Source organism: Oreochromis aureus, linkage group 13 (assembly GCF_013358895.1).
Source record: "Oreochromis aureus strain Israel breed Guangdong linkage group 13, ZZ_aureus, whole genome shotgun sequence".
NCBI lineage: Eukaryota > Metazoa > Chordata > Actinopteri > Cichliformes > Cichlidae > Oreochromis > Oreochromis aureus.
In genome coordinates, this window is record NC_052954.1 from 11,944,212 (window position 1) to 11,962,170 (window position 17,959).

Consider the following 17,959-nt stretch of genomic DNA (forward strand, 5'->3'; position numbering starts at 1 on the left):
TGTCAGTAAGTGCCTTACTGTGTAACTGATGATGCTAATGATTCAGGTGGAGCACCATCTTCCGATGCTGTTGGCCTGATGGACACCTAAAGCACACAGCAAAATCCTTTATTTTGTGCATATTTCCCCCAAAGGGAAGCCATTAATTAAGATGAAATATATGAAAATACCATGCTGTCCCAGTCTGGCTGTTCCTGAAGAGCAGACCAGGCTAACTCTGCTGCTCTCTGTTTGGCTTCCATGATGCTCTTCCCATCACCCACAGGATATTCCTTGTTGTCAATTATTAATTTGTAGAAAAAACTGTGTTGTGAAAAAATGTGAATGTTTTAGATCATTACATTGACAGTTTAATAGTGTTGAACATCAGTCAGGTGTTGGTGTCTGAAGATTCAACTGAAATGACAGAGTTTGACATATACTCACTGAGGAATATGAGACGGGCCGTCTTTCTTCACTTCGACATATGAATGGGAACGTCTGGTTTTCTGACAGTAGCGGTTGACAAGACTTTTGAAATCTGTCTCCGTAAAGCTGGTGTCCTTAGAGCTAGGAACCATCTGAACTGAAGCTTCTGCTGCATTGTTTCTCTGTCAAGATAACAAGAAATACATCAGAGAGACAATTGCTCCAGGTTGGTTTTTCATTTCTCTCAAGCATGTTCTAGTTAGGCAAAACTAAACCAATTCTTCGCTCACTTTGAGGTACAGAACTGCACCCCTGCACAGAAGACTCCGCCCCCCGCCCCCAACGACTGGGTGGTGACACTATCCCCAGACAGTGTGAGGAGATCCCTTGGCAGGATCAATCCCCACAAAGCCCCAGGTCCTAGTAACATCCCTGGACAACCACTGAGAGACTGCGCTGTGGAACTCACAGATATCTTCACAGACATCTTTAGTACATCACTGAGCCAGGTTGTGGTTCCTGCATGCCTCAAAGCCTCCACCATCATTCCTGTACCAAAGAAGTTGTCTTTAACGACTACCATCCTGTCGCACTCACCTCCATCATTATGAAGTGCTTTGAACGGTTCCTCATGCATCAAATCAAGACCTCTCTTCCCCCCAACCTGGATCCAAAACCGCTCCACCGATGATGCAATTTCATCTGCCCTTCACTCAGCCCTCACACATCTGGACACTAAAGACTCATACATTACAATGCTGTTCATAGACTTTAGTTCAGCATTCAACACGACCATTCTCCAGAAACTCATTCACAAACTGGATCTGCTGGGCATCAGCACCTCGCTGAGTAACTGGCTGCTGGGTTTCCTGACAGGAAGACAGCAGACAGTACGGGTCGGCAGCAACACCTCCAGCACTAGAACACTGAACACTGGGGTTCCTTAAGGATGTGTGCTGAGCCCCCTTCTCTTCACTCTGCTGATGCACGACTGCACACCATCACATAGATACAACCTATTCATCAAATTTGCAGATGACACAACTGTGGTAGGTCACAGCAGCAACAATGATGAGACCTACAACAGGAGTAAAGTTAACAATCTGGCCTAGCATTGCAGCAAGAGATGCTCTATAGAGTTGAACTCTGATAAAAATCTGCAGGTAAATACAAAGTTGTTTAGGCATGAAGGTGAAAAGCAGTGTCTTGCACACGATTGTACATCATTTATATTAAAGCCTTGCACCAAAGGCTTTTCATACCTTGACTCGCTTGATGTGTTCCTTATATTGTTTTCAGTGCTCTCATTTAGATTTTAAATGTGGAAAAGTTCTAACTCTAAATATAACATCAACCTCGCATCTTTCCATTGATGAGAGAAGATTAATGATACTAGTGTCACATTGCTTTTTTTAATTTAGTAGGCTAAATGTCGTTTAATCTTTCAGTATCATAGTTTTTACTAAATATTATGAGAAATGACAAACCTGGTCTGTGGGTGGGTTTGATGACTCTTCGAATATTACAGATTCACTTTTATCTGTAGTCAGGCCCTGCGATGAGGACTCAATGGACTCCCTTAGGGAGAAGAAGAGGGGCATTGTTAGCATGCTATGTTCTTTTTATATAGTTATACTGTCCTGGTGTCAGTAAGTGCCTTACTGTGTAACTGATGATGCTAATGATTCAGGTGGAGCACCATCTTCCGATGCTGTTGGCCTGATGGACACCTAAAGCATACAGCAAAATCCTTTATTTTAATGCATATTTCCCCCAAAGGGAAGCCATTAATTAAGATGAAATATATGAAAATACCATGCTGTCCCAGTCTGGCTGTTCCTGAAGAGCAGACCAGGCTAACTCTGCTGCTCTCTGTTTGGCTTCCATGATGCTCTTCCCATCACCCACAGGATATTCCTTGTTGTCAATTATTAATTTGTAGAAAAACTGTGTTGTGAAAAAATGTGAATGTTTTAGATCATTACATTGACAGTTTAATAGTGTTGAACATCAGTCAGGTGTTGGTGTCTGAAGATTCAACTGAAATGACAGAGTTTGACATATACTCACTGAGGAATATGAGACGGGCCGTCTTTCTTCACTTCGACATATGAATGGGAACGCCTGGTTTTCTGACAGTAGCGGTTGACAAGACTTTTGAAATCTGTCTCTGTAAAGCTGGTGTCCTTAGAGCTAGGAACCATCTGAACTGAAGCTTCTGCTGCATTGTTTCTCTGTCAAGATAACAAGAAATACATCAGAGAGACAATTGCTCCAGGTTGGTTTTTCATTTCTCTCAAGCATGTTCTAGTTAGGAAAAACTAAACCAATTCTTCGCTCACTTTGAGGTACAGAACTGCACCCCTGCACAGAAGACTCCACCCCCGCCCCCAACGACTGGGTGGTGACACTATCCCAGACAGTGTGAGGAGATCCCTTGGCAGGATCAATCCCCACAAAGCCCCAGGTCCTAGTAACATCCCTGGACAAGCACTGAGAGACTGCGCTGTGGAACTCACAGATATCTTCACAGACATCTTTAGTACATCACTGAGCCAGGTTGTGGTTCCTGCGTGCCTCAAAGCCTCCACCATCATTCCTGTACCAAAGAAGTTGTCTTTAACGACTACCATCCTGTCGCACTCACCTCCATCATTATGAAGTGCTTTGAACGGTTCCTCATGCATCAAATCAAGACCTCTCTTCCCCCAACCTGGATCCAAAACCGCTCCACCGATGATGCAATTTCATCTGCCCTTCACTCAGCCCTCACACATCTGGACACTAAAGACTCATACATTACAATGCTGTTCATAGACTTTAGTTCAGCATTCAACACGACCATTCTCCAGAAACTCATTCACAAACTGGATCTGCTGGGCATCAGCACCTCGCTGAGTAACTGGCTGCTGGGTTTCCTGACAGGAAGACAGCAGACAGTACGGGTCGGCAGCAACACCTCCAGCACTAGAACACTGAACACTGGGGTTCCTTAAGGATGTGTGCTGAGCCCCCTTCTCTTCACTCTGCTGATGCACGACTGCACACCATCACATAGATACAACCTATTCATCAAATTTGCAGATGACACAACTGTGGTAGGTCACAGCAGCAACAATGATGAGACCTACAACAGGAGTAAAGTTAACAATCTGGCCTAGCATTGCAGCAAGAGATGCTCTATAGAGTTGAACTCTGATAAAAATCTGCAGGCAAATACAAAGTTGTTTAGGCATGAAGGTGAAAAGCAGTGTCTTGCACATGATTGTACATCATTTATATGTACACCCAATCCTCCCGCAGGCCCACCACCCGCAGGAGGCGCCATAGGGGTCGGGTGCATTGTGTGCTGGGCAGCGGCCAGGAGCAGAGTCCCTGGCGGACTGATCGCTGGCTGCCAAGACTGGCAATAGGGACATGGAATGTCACCTCTCTGGTGGGGAAGGAGCCTGAGTTAGTGCGTGAGGTTGAGAGGTACCGGCTAGATATAGTCGGGCTCACCTCTACGCATGGCTCGGGCTCTGGAACCAGTCTCCTAGAGAGGGGCTGGACTCTGTCTCAGTCTGGAGTTGCCCCTGGTGAGAGGCGGCGGGCTGGGGTGGGTATTCTAATATCCCCTCGGCTTGCTGCCGGTACGTTGGGGTTTTTCCCGATGGATGAGAGGGTTTGTTCCCTGCGCCTTAGGGTCGGGGATAGGGTCCTGACTGTCATCTGCGCTTATGCGCCGAGTGGCAGTTCAGAGTACCCAGCCTTCTTAGAGTCCCTCGGGGGTGCTGGAAGGTGCCCCACCGGGAGACTCTGTTGTCCTGCTGGGAGACTTCAATGCTCACGTGGGTAACGACAGCGAGACCTGGAGGGCGTGATTGGGAGGAACGGCCTCCCTGATCTGAATCCGAGCGGTGTTTTGTTATTGGACTTCTGTGCAAATCACAGTTTGGCCATAACGAACACCTTGTTCGAACATAAGAGTGTCCATAAGTGCACGTGGCACCAGGACGCTCTAGGCCGCAGGTCGATGATCGATTTTGTAATCGTATCACCAGACCTGCGACCATATGTTCTGGACACTCGGGTAAAGAGAGGACTGAGCTGTCAACTGATCACCACCTGGGGTGAGTTGGATCAGGTGGCGGGGAGGACGCTGGACAGACCCGGTGCACCTAAACGCGTGAGTGAGGGTGTGCTGGGAATGTCTAGCAGAGGCCCCAGTCTGCGAGATCTTCAACGCACACCTCCGGCAGAGCTTCAACAGCATTCCGAGGGAGACTGGGGACATTGAGTCCGAATGGACCATGTTCAGCGTCTCCATCGCCGGCTGCTGCTGCATTGAGCTGCGACCGCAAGGTGGTTGGTGCCTGCCGTGGTGGTAATCCCCGAACCAAATGGTGGACACCAGAGGTGAAGGGAGCCACCAAGCTGAAGAAGGAGTCCTATCGGGCTTGGTTAGCCTGTGGGACTCGGAGGCAGCCGACAGGTATCGACAGGCCAAGCGGAATGCGGCTTGGGCAGTGGCTGAAGCAAAAACTTCGGGTGTGGGAGGAGTTCGGAGAGGCCATGGAAAAAGACTTTCGGACTGCCTCGAAGAGATTCTGGCAAACCGTCAGGCGTCTCAGGAGGGGAAAGCGGTGCTCTACCTGCACTGTGTATAGTGCTGGCGGAGCGCTACTGACGCCGACTGAGAAAATTGTCAGGCGGTGGAAGGAATACTGAGGACCTCCTTAATCCCACTGACACGTCTTCCGAGGAGGAAGCAGAGTCTGGGGATGAGGGAATGACCCGCCAATTTCCGGGGCGAGGTCACTGAGGCAGTTAAACAACTCCTTGGTGGCAGAGCCGCTGGTGTTGATGAGGTCCGCCCGAGTTCCTGAAGGCTCTGGATGTTGTAGGGCTGTCCTGGTTGACACGCCTCTACAATGTTGCGTGGAGATCAGGGCAGTACCCTGGACTGGCAGACCGGGGTGGTGGTCCCCATCTTTAAGAAGGGAGACCGGAGGGTGTGTTCCAACTACAGGGGATCACACTCCTCAGCCTCCCTGGGAAAGTCTATGCCAGGGTGCTGGAAAGGAGAGTTCGTCCGTTAGTCGAACCTCGGATACAGGAGGAACAATGCGGTTTTCGTCCTGGTCGCGGAACACTGGACCAGCTCTTTATCCTCTCAAGGATACTTGAGGGTGCATGGGAGTTTGCCCAACCAGTCTACATGTGTTTTGTGGACTTGGAGAAGGCATTCGACCGTGTCCCTTGGGGTGTCCTGTGGGAGGTGTTGCGGGAGTATGGGGTGTCTGGCCCACTGCTACGGGCCATTCGATCCCTATACAACCGTTGCAAGAGTTTGGTTCGCATTGCCGGCAATAAGTCGGACTCGTTTCCAGTGGGTGATGGGCTCCGCCAGGGCTGCCCTTTGTCACCGGTTCTGTTCATAATTTTTATGGACAGGATTTCTAGGCGCAGCCAAGTGGCGGAGGGCTTTCACTTGGTGGCCTCAGAATCTCATCTCTGCTTTTTATGGATGATGTGGTTCTGTTGGCTTCATCAGGTGAAGGCCTCCAACTCGCACTGGAGCGGTTCGCAGCCGAGTGTGAAGCAGCAGGAATGAGGATCAGCACCTCCAAATCTGAGGCCATGGTTCTCAGCCGGAAAAGGGTGAAGTGCCCACTCCGGGTCGGGGATGAGTTCCTGCCCCAAGTGGAGGAGTTCAAGTATCTCGGGGTCTTGTTCGCGAGTGATGGGAGAAGGGAGCCGGAGATCGACAGACGGATTGGTGCTGCGGCTGCAGTGATGCGGACGCTGCACCGGTCCGTCGTGGTGAAGAGGGAGCTGAGTGTAAAAGCGAAGCTCTCAATTTACGAGTCGATCTACGTCCCCTACCCTCACCTATGGCCACGAGCTGTGGGTAGTGACCGAAAAGAACGAGATCGCGGATACAAGCGGCAGAAATGAGCTTCCTCCGAAGGGTGGCTGGCCTCTCCCTTAGAGATAGGGTGAGAAGTTCGGCCATCCGGGAGGGGCTCAGAGTAGAGCCGCTGCTCCTCCGCATCGAAAGGAGCCAGTTGAGGTGGTTCGGGCATCTGACAAGGATGCCTCCTGGGCGCGTCCTGGGTGAGGTGTTCGGGCATGTCCCACGGGAGGAGGCCCAGGGCAGACCCAGGACACGCTGGAGAGATTATATCTCTCGGCTGGCCTGGGAACGCCTTGGTGTTCCCCCGGATAAGCTGGAGGAGGTGGCTGGGGAGAGGGAGGTCTGGGCTTCTCTGCTTAGGCTGCTGCCCCCGCGACCCGGCCTCGGATAAAGCGGATGAAGATGGATGGATGGATGGATTATATTAAAGCCTTGCACCAAAGGCTTTTCATACCTTGACTCGCTTGATGTGTTCCTTATATTGTTTTCAATGCTCTCATTTTTGACAGCATTGTTAGGGAATAAAGTGAAGATATTTTATAGATTTTAAATGTGGAAAAGTCCTAACTCTAAATATAACATCAACCTCGCATCTTTCCATTGATGAGAGAAGATTAATGATACTAGTGTCACATTGCTTTTTTTAATTTAGTAGGCTAAATGTCGTTTAATCTTTCAGTATCATAGTTTTTACTAAATATTATGAGAAGTGACAAACCTGGTCTGTGGATGGGTTTGATGACTCTTCAAATATTACAGATTCACTTTTATCTGTAGTCAGGCCCTGCGATGAGGACTCAATGGACTCCCTTAGGGAGAAGAAGAGGGGCATTGTTAGCATGCTATGTTCTTTTTATATAGTTATACTGTCCTGGTGTCAGTAAGTGCCTTACTGTGTAACTGATGATGCTAATGATTCAGGTGGAGCACCATCTTCCGATGCTGTTGGCCTGATGGACACCTAAAGCATACAGCAAAATCCTTTATTTTAATGCATATTTCCCCCAAAGGGAAGCCATTAATTAAGATGAAATATATGAAAATACCATGCTGTCCCAGTCTGGCTGTTCCTGAAGAGCAGACCAGGCTAACTCTGCTGCTCTCTGTTTGGCTTCCATGATGCTCTTCCCATCACCCACAGGATATTCCTTGTTGTCAATTATTAATTTGTAGAAAAAACTGTGTTGTGAAAAAATGTGAATGTTTTAGATCATTACATTGACAGTTTAATAGTGTTGAACATCAGTCAGGTGTTGGTGTCTGAAGATTCAACTGAAATGACAGAGTTTGACATATACTCACTGAGGAATATGAGACGGGCCGTCTTTCTTCACTTCGACATATGAATGGGAACGTCTGGTTTTCTGACAGTAGCGGTTGACAAGACTTTTGAAATCTGTCTCTGTAAAGCTGGTGTCCTTAGAGCTAGGAACCATCTGAACTGAAGCTTCTGCTGCATTGTTTCTCTGTCAAGATAACAAGAAATACATCAGAGAGACAATTGCTCCAGGTTGGTTTTTCATTTCTCTCAAGCATGTTCTAGTTAGGAAAAACTAAACCAATTCTTCGCTCACTTTGAGGTACAGAACTGCACCCCTGCACAGAAGACTCCACCCCCCGCCCCCAACGACTGGGTGGTGACACTATCCCCAGACAGTGTGAGGAGATCCCTTGGCAGGATCAATCCCCACAAAGCCCCAGGTCCTAGTAACATCCCTGGACAAGCACTGAGAGACTGCGCTGTGGAACTCACAGATATCTTCACAGACATCTTTAGTACATCACTGAGCCAGGTTGTGGTTCCTGCGTGCCTCAAAGCCTCCACCATCATTCCTGTACCAAAGAAGTTGTCTTTAACGACTACCATCCTGTCGCACTCACCTCCATCATTATGAAGTGCTTTGAACGGTTCCTCATGCATCAAATCAAGACCTCTCTTCCCCCCAACCTGGATCCAAAACCGCTCCACCGATGATGCAATTTCATCTGCCCTTCACTCAGCCCTCACACATCTGGACACTAAAGACTCATACATTACAATGCTGTTCATAGACTTCAGTTCAGCATTCAACACGACCATTCCCCAGAAACTCATTCACAAACTGGATCTGCTGGGCATCAGCACCTCGCTGTGTAACTGGCTGCTGGGTTTCCTGACAGGAAGACAGCAGAGAGTACGGGTCGGCAGCAACACCTCCAGCACTAGAACACTGAACACTGGGGTTCCTTAAGGATGTGTGCTGAGCCCCCTTCTCTTCACTCTGCTGATGCACGACTGCACACCATCACATAGATCCAACCTATTCATCAAATTTGCAGATGACACAACTGTGGTAGGTCACAGCAGCAACAATGATGAGACCTACAACAGGAGTAAAGTTAACAATCTGGCCTAGTACTGCAGCAAGAGATGCTCTATAGAGTTGAACTCTGATAAAAATCTGCAGGCAAATACAAAGTTGTTTAGGCATGAAGGTGAAAAGCAGTGTCTTGCACATGATTGTACATCATTTATATTAAAGCCTTGCACCAAAGGCTTTTCATACCTTGACTCGCTTCATGTGTTCCTTGTATTGTTTTCAATGCTCTCATTTTCAACAGCATTGTTAGGAAATAAAGTGAAGATATTTTATAGATTTTAAATGTGGAAAAGTCCTAACTCTGAATATAACATCAACCTCGCATCTTTCCATTGATGAGAGAAGATTAATGATACTCACTAGTGTCACATTGCTTTTTTTAATTTAGTAGGCTAAATGTCGTTTAATCTTTCAGTATCATAGTTTTTAGCAAATATTTTGAGAAATGACAAACCTGGTCTGTGGGTGGGTTTGATGACTCGTCGAATATTACAGATTCACTTTTATCTGTAGTCAGGCCCTGCGATGAGGACTCAATGGACTCCCTTAGGGAGAAGAAGAGGGGCATTGTTAGCATGCTATGTTCTTTTTATATAGTTATAATACTGTTCTGGTGTCAGTAAGTGCCTTACTGTGTAACTGATGATGCTAATGATTCAGGTGGAGCACCATCTTCCGATGCTGTTGGCCTGATGGACACCTAAAACACACAGCAAAATCCTTTATTTTGTGCATATTTCCCCCAAAGGGAAGCCATTAATTAAGATAAAATATATGAAAATACCATGCTGTCCCAGTCTGGCTGTTCCTGAAGAGCAGACCAGGCTAACTCTGCTGCTCTCTGTTTGGCTTCCATGATGCTCTTCCCATCACCCACAGGATATTCCTTGTTGTCAATTATTAATTTGTAGAAAAAACTGTGTTGTGAAAAAATGGGAATGTTTTAGATCATTACATTGACAGTTTAATATTGTTGAACATCAGTCCGGTGTTGGTGTCTGAAGATTCAACTGAGAGGACAGAGTTTGACATATACTCACTGAGGAATATGAGACGGGCCGTCTTTCTTCACTTCAACATATGAATGGGAACGTTTAGTTTTCTGACAGTAGCGGTTGACAAGACTTTTGAAATCTGTCTCCGTAAAGCTGGTGTCCTTAGAGCTAGGAACCATCTGAACTGAAGCTTCTGCTGCATTGTTTCTCTGTCAAGATAACAAGAAACACATCAGAGAGACAATTGCCCCAGGTTGGTTTTTCATTTCTCTCAAGCATGTTCTAGTTAGGCAAAACTAAACCAATTCTTCGCTCACTTTGAGGTACAGAACTGCACCCCTGCACAGAAGACTCCGCCCCCCGCCCCCAACGACTGGGTGGTGACACTATCCCCAGACAGTGTGAGGAGATCCCTTGGCAGGATCAATACCCACAAAGCCCCAGGTCCTAGTAACATCCCTGGACAAGCACTGAGAGACTGCGCTGTGGAACTCACAGATATCTTCACAGACATCTTTAGTACATCACTGAGCGAAGTTGGGGTTCCTGCTTGCCTCAAAGCCTCCACCATCATTCCTGCACCAAAGAAGTTGTCTTTAACGACTACCATCCTGTCGCACTCACCTCCATCATTATGAAGTGCTTTGAACGGTTACTCATGCATCAAATCAAGACATCTCTTCCCCACAACCTGGATCCAAAACCGCTCCACCGATGATGCAATTTCATCTGCCCTTCACTCAGCCCTCACACATCTGGACACTAAAGACTCATACATTACAATGCTGTTCATAGACTTCAGTTCAGCATTCAACACGACCATTCCCCAGAAACTCATTCACAAACTGGATCTGCTGGGCATCAGCACCTCGCTGAGTAACTGGCTGCTGGGTTTCCTGACAGGAAGACAGCAGAGAGTACGGGTCGGCAGCAACACCTCCAGCACTAGAACACTGAACACTGGGGTTCCTTAAGGATGTGTGCTGAGCCCCCTTCTCTTCACTCTGCTGATGCACGACTGCACACCATCACATAGATCCAACCTATTCATCAAATTTGCAGATGACACAACTGTGGTAGGTCACATCAGCAACAATGATGAGACCTACAACAGGAGTAAAGTTAACAATCTGGCCTAGCATTGCAGCAAGAGATGCTCTATAGAGTTGAACTCTGATAAAAATCTGCAGGCAAATACAAAGTTGTTTAGGCATGAAGGTGAAAAGCAGTGTCTTGCACACGATTGTACATCATTTATATTAAAGCCTTGCACCAAAGGCTTTTCATACCTTGACTCGCTTGATGTGTTCCTTGTTATGTTTTCAATGCTCTCATTTTCAACAGCATTGTTAGGGAATAAAATGAAGATATTTTATAGATTTTAAATGTGGAAAAGTCCTAACTCTGAATATAACATCAACCTCACATCTTTCCATTGATGAGAGAAGATTAATGATACTCACTAGTGTCGCATTGCTTTTTTTAATTTAGTAGGCTAAATGTCGTTTAATCTTTGAGTATCATAGTTTTTACTAAATATTATGAGAAATGACAAACCTGGTCTGTGGGTGGGTTTGATGACTCTTCGAATATTACAGATTCACTTTTATCTGTAGTCAGGCCCTGCGATGAGGACTCAATGGACTCCCTTAGGGAGAAGAAGAGGGGCATTGTTAGCATGCTATGTTCTTTTTATATAGTTATAATACTGTCCTGGTGTCAGTAAGTGCCTTACTGTGTAACTGATGATGCTAATGAGTCAGGTGGAGCACCATCTTCCAATGCTGTTGGCCTGACGGACACCTAAAACACACAGCAAAATCATTTATTTTGTGCATATTTCCCCCAAAGGGAAGCCATTAATTAAGATGAAATATATAAAAATACCTTGCTGTCCCAGTCTGGCTGCTCCTGAAGAGCAGAGCAGGCTAACTCTGCTGCTCTCTGTTTGGCTTCCATGATGCTCTTCCCATCACCCACAGGATATTCCTTGTTGTCAATTATTAATTTGTAGAAAAAACTGTGTTGTGAAAAAATGGGAATGTTTTAGATCATTACATTGACAGTTTAATATTGTTGAACATCAGTCAGGAGTTGGTGACTCAAGATTCAACTGAAATTACGGATTTTGACGTAGACTCACAGAGGAATGTGAGAGGGGCCGTCTTTCTTCACTTTAACATATGAATCGGAGCGTTTGGTTCTCTGACAGTAGTCGTTGATAAGGCCTATGAAATTTGTCTCTGTAAAGCTGGTGTCCTTAGAGCTAAGAATCATCTGAACTGAAGCTTCTGCTGCAGTGTTTCTCTGTCAAGATAATAAGAAATACATCACAATTGCCCCAGGTTGGTTTTTCATTTCTCTCAGCAAAAACGAACATTATCTTACAGATTCCACTGAGTCCTGATGACCAAGCTGAGACAGGCTTTCCAGAGCATTTTTTGCTGCATTTTGCTTTGCTTCCTTCTTGGTCTTCCCCTCACCACTGGGGTAGGCTTTACCATCTATGACTGCACTCAGGTAGAATCTGTAAAGACATGAGAGTTTTGTTATATACTGCTCAAAAAAATTAAAGGAACAATTTGAAAACACATCAGGTCTCAAAGGGAAATTAATCATGCTGCATATTTATTCTGATGTGGACTGGGTAAGATGTTAAGAATGAGAGGATACCACATCATTTGATAAAAAAGAAAATTATCAACCTACAGAGGGTTGAATTCATAGATAAACAAAAAATTAAAGTGAAAAAATAATGCAACCGGCTAGTGAACTTTGCTGAACTTTTGCAGCAACTCATAATGGTACTTAGTAGTTTGTATGGCCCCCACATGCTTTTATGCACGAACAACATCATGCTCCTAATGATACAGCGGCTGGTGTACTCTGGGATCTCCTCTCAGATGTGGACTAGGGCATCAGATCTCTTAGCTCCTGGAGAGTTTGAGTTGCAACCTGGCAGTGACAGATGGACCAAAACATAATGTCCCAGAGGTGTTCTACTGGAGCGTGGGGGCCAGTCAATCCATTCCTTCCTTCTACAGGAACTACATGCATGCTCTCACCATATGAAAGATTGTAGTGCACCAGGAAGAACCCAGGACACACTGCACCACTGTAGGATTTGACAATGGGTCCACAGATTTCATCTCCATACCTAATATACTCCTAAAGTAACTGCCTGTCTCCTAGAATCTCTTCCATGCTCTTGAGACTGTGCTGAGAGAGACAGGAAACCTTCTGGCAATGGCACGTATTGATGTGCCAGCATGAAGGAGTTGGACTACCTGTGGAACTTCTGTAGGATCCAGGTATCGCCTCGTGCTACCAGTTGTGAAACTCACCCTAGCAAAATGCAAAACTAGTGAAAAAAATGTTAGAAAAGATGAGGAGGACAAAAGTGTCAGTGTCCTCCATGTGTAAAACCATTCCTGTTTTGGGGCTTGAGTCATTGTCGTCCCTCTAGAGGACTGGTTGTTAATTTCATTAACACCAAAGTAGCTGAAACTGATTAACAGCCCTCTTTGCTACTTAACTGACCAGATCAATAACTATAAGTTTAACTCACTTGATGCTAAACTCTAATTAAAAATTGTTACTTTTTTGAGCACTGTACAAGCAAGACTTAACATGATCTTACAGGGCTCCAGGTGCAATAAATGACATGAAAATGTTCAATACCATTTTCCGCCTCTTGGAAGCAATATATCTAACTGTGTGAAAAAACTGAAGCCCTGATTGCACAAATGCTTTCTTTTCTTTTGGCTGCCCTTTAGGGGTCATTACAGTAGATCAGCTGCCTCCATCTCCCACTGTCAGAAACATCTTCTTCTGTCACACCAACCCTCTGCATGTCGCCCCTCACTACATCCACGAATCTTCTGTGTGGTCTTCCTGTTTTTCTCCTGCCTGGCAGTTCAATCTTCAACATCTATTGCCAGTGTATCCATCCTCCTCCTCCTCTCCACTGTCCCTCCGATGTACTCATTTGTAATACTGTCCTTTGTGGTCACTTCCCGTGAAAATCTTTGCATCTGCAACTCTGCCAACTCCAGCCCCTGTCCCCTCAACCACAGGATATTTGTTGGCAATTTGTAAAAAACTGCGTTGTGAAACAGTAAGAATACTTATATATATGTATATTGACTCAATCTGTTTTCCATTTTGTGCAACGTTGTATTCTTTTTGTATTGTTTTTCTAAAATATCGTCTTCCAGGGGCGATTTTAGCCCATTTTTGGGGGTGCTTCAGCACCCCCAAAATGAATCAAAGCAACCCCAAAGATTTCTTACTTTTTTTGGACAATATTTGCTGTCTGTGTGACACACTGATAAAAATATAAAAACCATACAGTACTTGGTTGAAACATAACATTTTAACAACAAAAGTATAGATAACACCCCCCCTCCCAAAATGGTTTGTTCCAGCTCGGCTCTCCCTTACTCTGGCTCTAGCTCTGTTGCTGCCAGAGCGGCAGCAGACGCAGCGGAGCGGAGGTGTAAGTGCCTGGCTTAAAACAGGACATATTAGCTGCATTTAACCTTCAGTTACTCTTTATATAGTTAGGTAGGAGTCAGGCCATGTTTCTTTTTAGCTGAAAAACATTACACCAGGTAACCTGCAGTGTTGAAAACATGTTTTCCGACAATGTTTGCTACCCTACAATCCGTCCTACTCTGTAGTAAAATCAGCGACATTTGACCGTCCTGTTGCTCCCATTGAAATTTATATAGCATATTTAAAATCTAAAACTAAAAATTGTCCATAGCCTACTGTTGTTACCACTGTCCTGTTTGAAATGGATACTAACTAGCTAACTGACTGAATGCCCATTAACCTTAAAACTACGGTTGTGTGTGTGTGTGTGTGTGTGTGTGTGTGTGTGTGTGTGTGTTTGTGTACAGAGAGACAGCCAGGTTCATAAGGGATATAAGGAAGTTTTTTCAAAAAAAGGAGCCACATTCAGGTAAAAGTGTAAAATCAAATGATCCGTCAATAAAGGATAATGTTGGATCAGTGTTTCAGTATTTATATCCTTTATTAGATGTTCATGTGGTTTGGTTATTTGCCTTTTGGTTGAAAGTAGACTGAGAGAGGACTTTTTGTTAGTGATCTTAATAGTATTTTTTCATATTAATGTAATTTTTCATCTAATTGAATCCAATCTATTTGTGTATGATTGTCAGTCCAAAGAGGGAGAGAGGAAAGAGGGGAACATGAGGAGAAAGGTCAGGAAGAACCAGGTAAGAAAACAGACAGGGAACAGTGACAGGCAAAACAGAAACTGTTAAACTGACAAAGAGAAAAAACCTGATTTTACTCACACAATCAGGAAGTTGTGCTCTCCCTATATAAAAGCTGCTATACAGAATCTGCAAAACAAACTGGGTTGAAACATTTTTGACCCTCTTTAACAACATTCCAACATAACATTATCATTGATTGGGGAGATTAAAATTAATGATCTATTTTTATGTGGTTCAGCCACAACTCTACTAAAACCTCAGCCAGTAATAGGTAGGCCAACTTTTGGACCGTCCAGTTGTCTGTATGACTGCTGCAGTACAGTATCAGAAAGTGCCAAACAGCCCTGGTGGAGTGAGGAGCTGTAAAGAGAAGCAGATGCTCTGTTTATATTCTAAAAGTGTTTTAAGCTTGTTTCAAAGATTCTGTACAGCAGCTTTAAATGTTTTCCAAAAGCACACATACACTTATCAGTGTTTCTCAAACCTTTTACAGTGTGTACCACCTGAGAAAAATGTCAAGCTCTCCCAAGTACCACTATGAAAGCATGAAACTCATAAATCTTACAACACAAAATTAGTATTATTAAATTAGTAAAATTAATATCTGCAGTAAAGATTTTTATTTGTAATAATTTATTCTGTTTTGGGAGTGTTTTTTATGTATCTGTATTATATTATACACACACACATTAAAAGTGAATCTCTGTCCAAATGCACTCAGTTTACTTCTTACTCACTATGAGTATCATTCATTATTCTCCCCCAGTAATTAAGGTTAGGATATCTATTTTTTTTTATTCCAATCCATTCTTCTTTTGCAGCATTTAAATAACCTTTATCAGATTTGATGGTTTTGTTACAGACTTTTCAAAAAAAGTGTTTTGCCTTTCTTTCACAAATGTGGGATTAAATTGTGTTAAAATGTACAAAACAGTGATGTCATGTTTTGAGACGAGGACCCAGGCACAGAGAGACTTGATGAATTTAAGAATCTTATGATTTAATAAAGAAATTTGCAGACTTGCACAGAGATGGTAAAATTATGATGACTAATAACGGAGACGAAGACAACAGACGATGAGGACAGGGAGGAACAGGGGTTTAAATGCACCCAGGAGACAGTCAGAGGGAACTCGGGACAACTGGAGACATTTAAGGATGCAGGGACTGACAGAGACGGGGAAGAAGCCTCATCGTGACGAGTAAAGTTTATCTTGCCTGGCTGGGCAGCTCTCTGGGTGCTCAGCACCCCCAAAGCTCTGATCCTAGAATCGCCCCTGTCGTCTTCTATCTTAAAAACTGTTTATTACAACTTTAAGTATAAACTTGTGCACTGCCATTCTGACTGACACGCCTATGAGTATTTGACTTTGAAGCCCCACCAATACTAGTCCTTTCATTCGAGATTTAATATCGGAAAAGTGTTCAACTTACACTTTATCATGTGGCGGTCCGTCAGAGCGGATTTCTTCGTACCTCACTTCAAATTTACGCGTATTTGCGTATTCGTTTAGTTTAGTAACGGAGTTTGCAGTATCCATCATAAATGACTCAGCAAGTTGCACAGAATTGTAAGAAGACCGTGAAAAGCTCAGGATCCTTATCTCTTCTCCCCTTCCATCTGATTTCTGCGCCTGTCTTTGGACTGTCTCTGTGACCGCTTTCGAGTCAGATGCTCTTGAGTATTTATAGGTTTCGATTTCTTCAAACTGTTTCACACTGTGGTCGTGAGCCCTCACAGGCGAAGTCACAGTCAAGCTAGCCGCACCCACAATCTTGTTGCACTTTTCTTACGCATATTACGGTCGACTGACTTGGAAACACGGGAGTCTTCTGTATACTGGCATTTTTCACTATTTTACTTCAGGAGTAAAATAGTTTATTTATACTGGCTTAGAAACAGGACCAGTCGGCACCCGTACCGTAATATGCATAAGAAAAGTGCAACAAGATTGTAGGTGCGGCTAGCTTGACTGTGACTTCGCCTGTGAGGGCTCACTTGATTTCACGTAGCCTACGTGGTATTTCACATTTTATAACAAACGAAACTGAAGATGAGCGCCTACAGGTGTCATGCCTGTCCAGATTTGTATGGCCTCCTCAAAACACACGGATTGAAATAAAACCGACGAGCCAACTTTTAAATATATTCGTAAAATTAATATGTTTCTTATTCATGTACGTCCTGAAAAGGTCAAATAATCCACTTACACATGATGGTAACGGTGTCAGCAACCTCAGAGTTTGCCTTGCCGAAATATGCATGCCCTGCTATATCAAAGAACCAGACAGTTATGAGTGATATAACACTTTCTACATAATCACACATATTCTCTGAGCTACTGGTGTGAGTTTCATATATATAAGACAATTTCTGGGTTGAAAACACACGGGGTGCAGATTTAGGCATGCCCTGGCCACTGGGCAACTTCCGTCGCGATTATTTTTGGTCTAAAGCAACACTCAGCAGGACTCCTGTGAGGAAAAACTTGAAACTACAATGTGAAGAAGGACTGAAGAAGGACTACAAAATGCGTATCTTAATTCACGAGCTGTTCATTCATTAGATTAAAACGCCTTGAGCTGTCATGTCGTTTTTCCCCATAATACCTAAAATCCATGCTAAATGAGTTATTCTCTTTGCAGTATAGCCATGGTTTTCCATATTACTAGACTGCTGAGACCACTGCACTGACGCCTGGGACTGGTGGAGGCTTTGGAAAATGTTATCAGCTAGCTAAAAAGTTCAATCAGACTCAGTTTTTGCAACCAAGCAACACAACACTCTTCAGCAAAGCATGAAGTTTCTCCTGATATGTACCCAGACTCTTGCACTATGGTAGCTGGGATAGGCTCCAGCCCCATGCGACCCTGTTAAGTAGAAGAGGATGGAAATAATATTTTATTTGTTAAAAAAATACTGGTGGCTTGAGTAAGAGAGACAAACAAAGCACCTTCTAAGAGACGAGTTCTGTTTATTAAACACTTTTTTAAAATTATGCCATCCCCTCTGAATACAATATTAAGGACCCTTCTTCCATGATTACATGA

General features: G+C 44.4%; 1 protein-coding gene across 1 annotated transcript in view; it reads right to left on the reverse strand.

Moving 5' to 3' along the window:
• Nucleotides 1-16,668, reverse strand: part of LOC116318522 (serine/threonine-protein kinase PAK 5-like) — a 43,072-nt gene extending 26,404 nt beyond the window's left edge. Inside the window, exons 1-21 of the mRNA XM_039622090.1 lie at nt 16,343-16,668; nt 12,051-12,189; nt 11,806-11,969; nt 11,550-11,682; nt 11,398-11,465; nt 11,220-11,310; nt 9,708-9,871; nt 9,452-9,584; nt 9,300-9,367; nt 9,122-9,212; nt 7,610-7,773; nt 7,354-7,486; nt 7,201-7,268; nt 7,026-7,116; nt 2,511-2,642; nt 2,224-2,355; nt 2,071-2,138; nt 1,896-1,986; nt 427-590; nt 171-303; nt 19-86 (exon numbers count right to left, since the gene is read on the reverse strand). Of these exons, the coding sequence (XP_039478024.1) occupies nt 19-86; nt 171-303; nt 427-590; nt 1,896-1,986; nt 2,071-2,138; nt 2,224-2,355; nt 2,511-2,642; nt 7,026-7,116; nt 7,201-7,268; nt 7,354-7,486; nt 7,610-7,773; nt 9,122-9,212; nt 9,300-9,367; nt 9,452-9,584; nt 9,708-9,871; nt 11,220-11,310; nt 11,398-11,465; nt 11,550-11,682; nt 11,806-11,969; nt 12,051-12,189; nt 16,343-16,452 (2,405 nt within the window). The 5' untranslated portion in view covers nt 16,453-16,668. The remainder of the gene's footprint in view (nt 1-18; nt 87-170; nt 304-426; nt 591-1,895; nt 1,987-2,070; nt 2,139-2,223; nt 2,356-2,510; nt 2,643-7,025; nt 7,117-7,200; nt 7,269-7,353; nt 7,487-7,609; nt 7,774-9,121; nt 9,213-9,299; nt 9,368-9,451; nt 9,585-9,707; nt 9,872-11,219; nt 11,311-11,397; nt 11,466-11,549; nt 11,683-11,805; nt 11,970-12,050; nt 12,190-16,342) is intronic.
• Nucleotides 16,669-17,959: the final 1,291 nt, after the last annotated feature.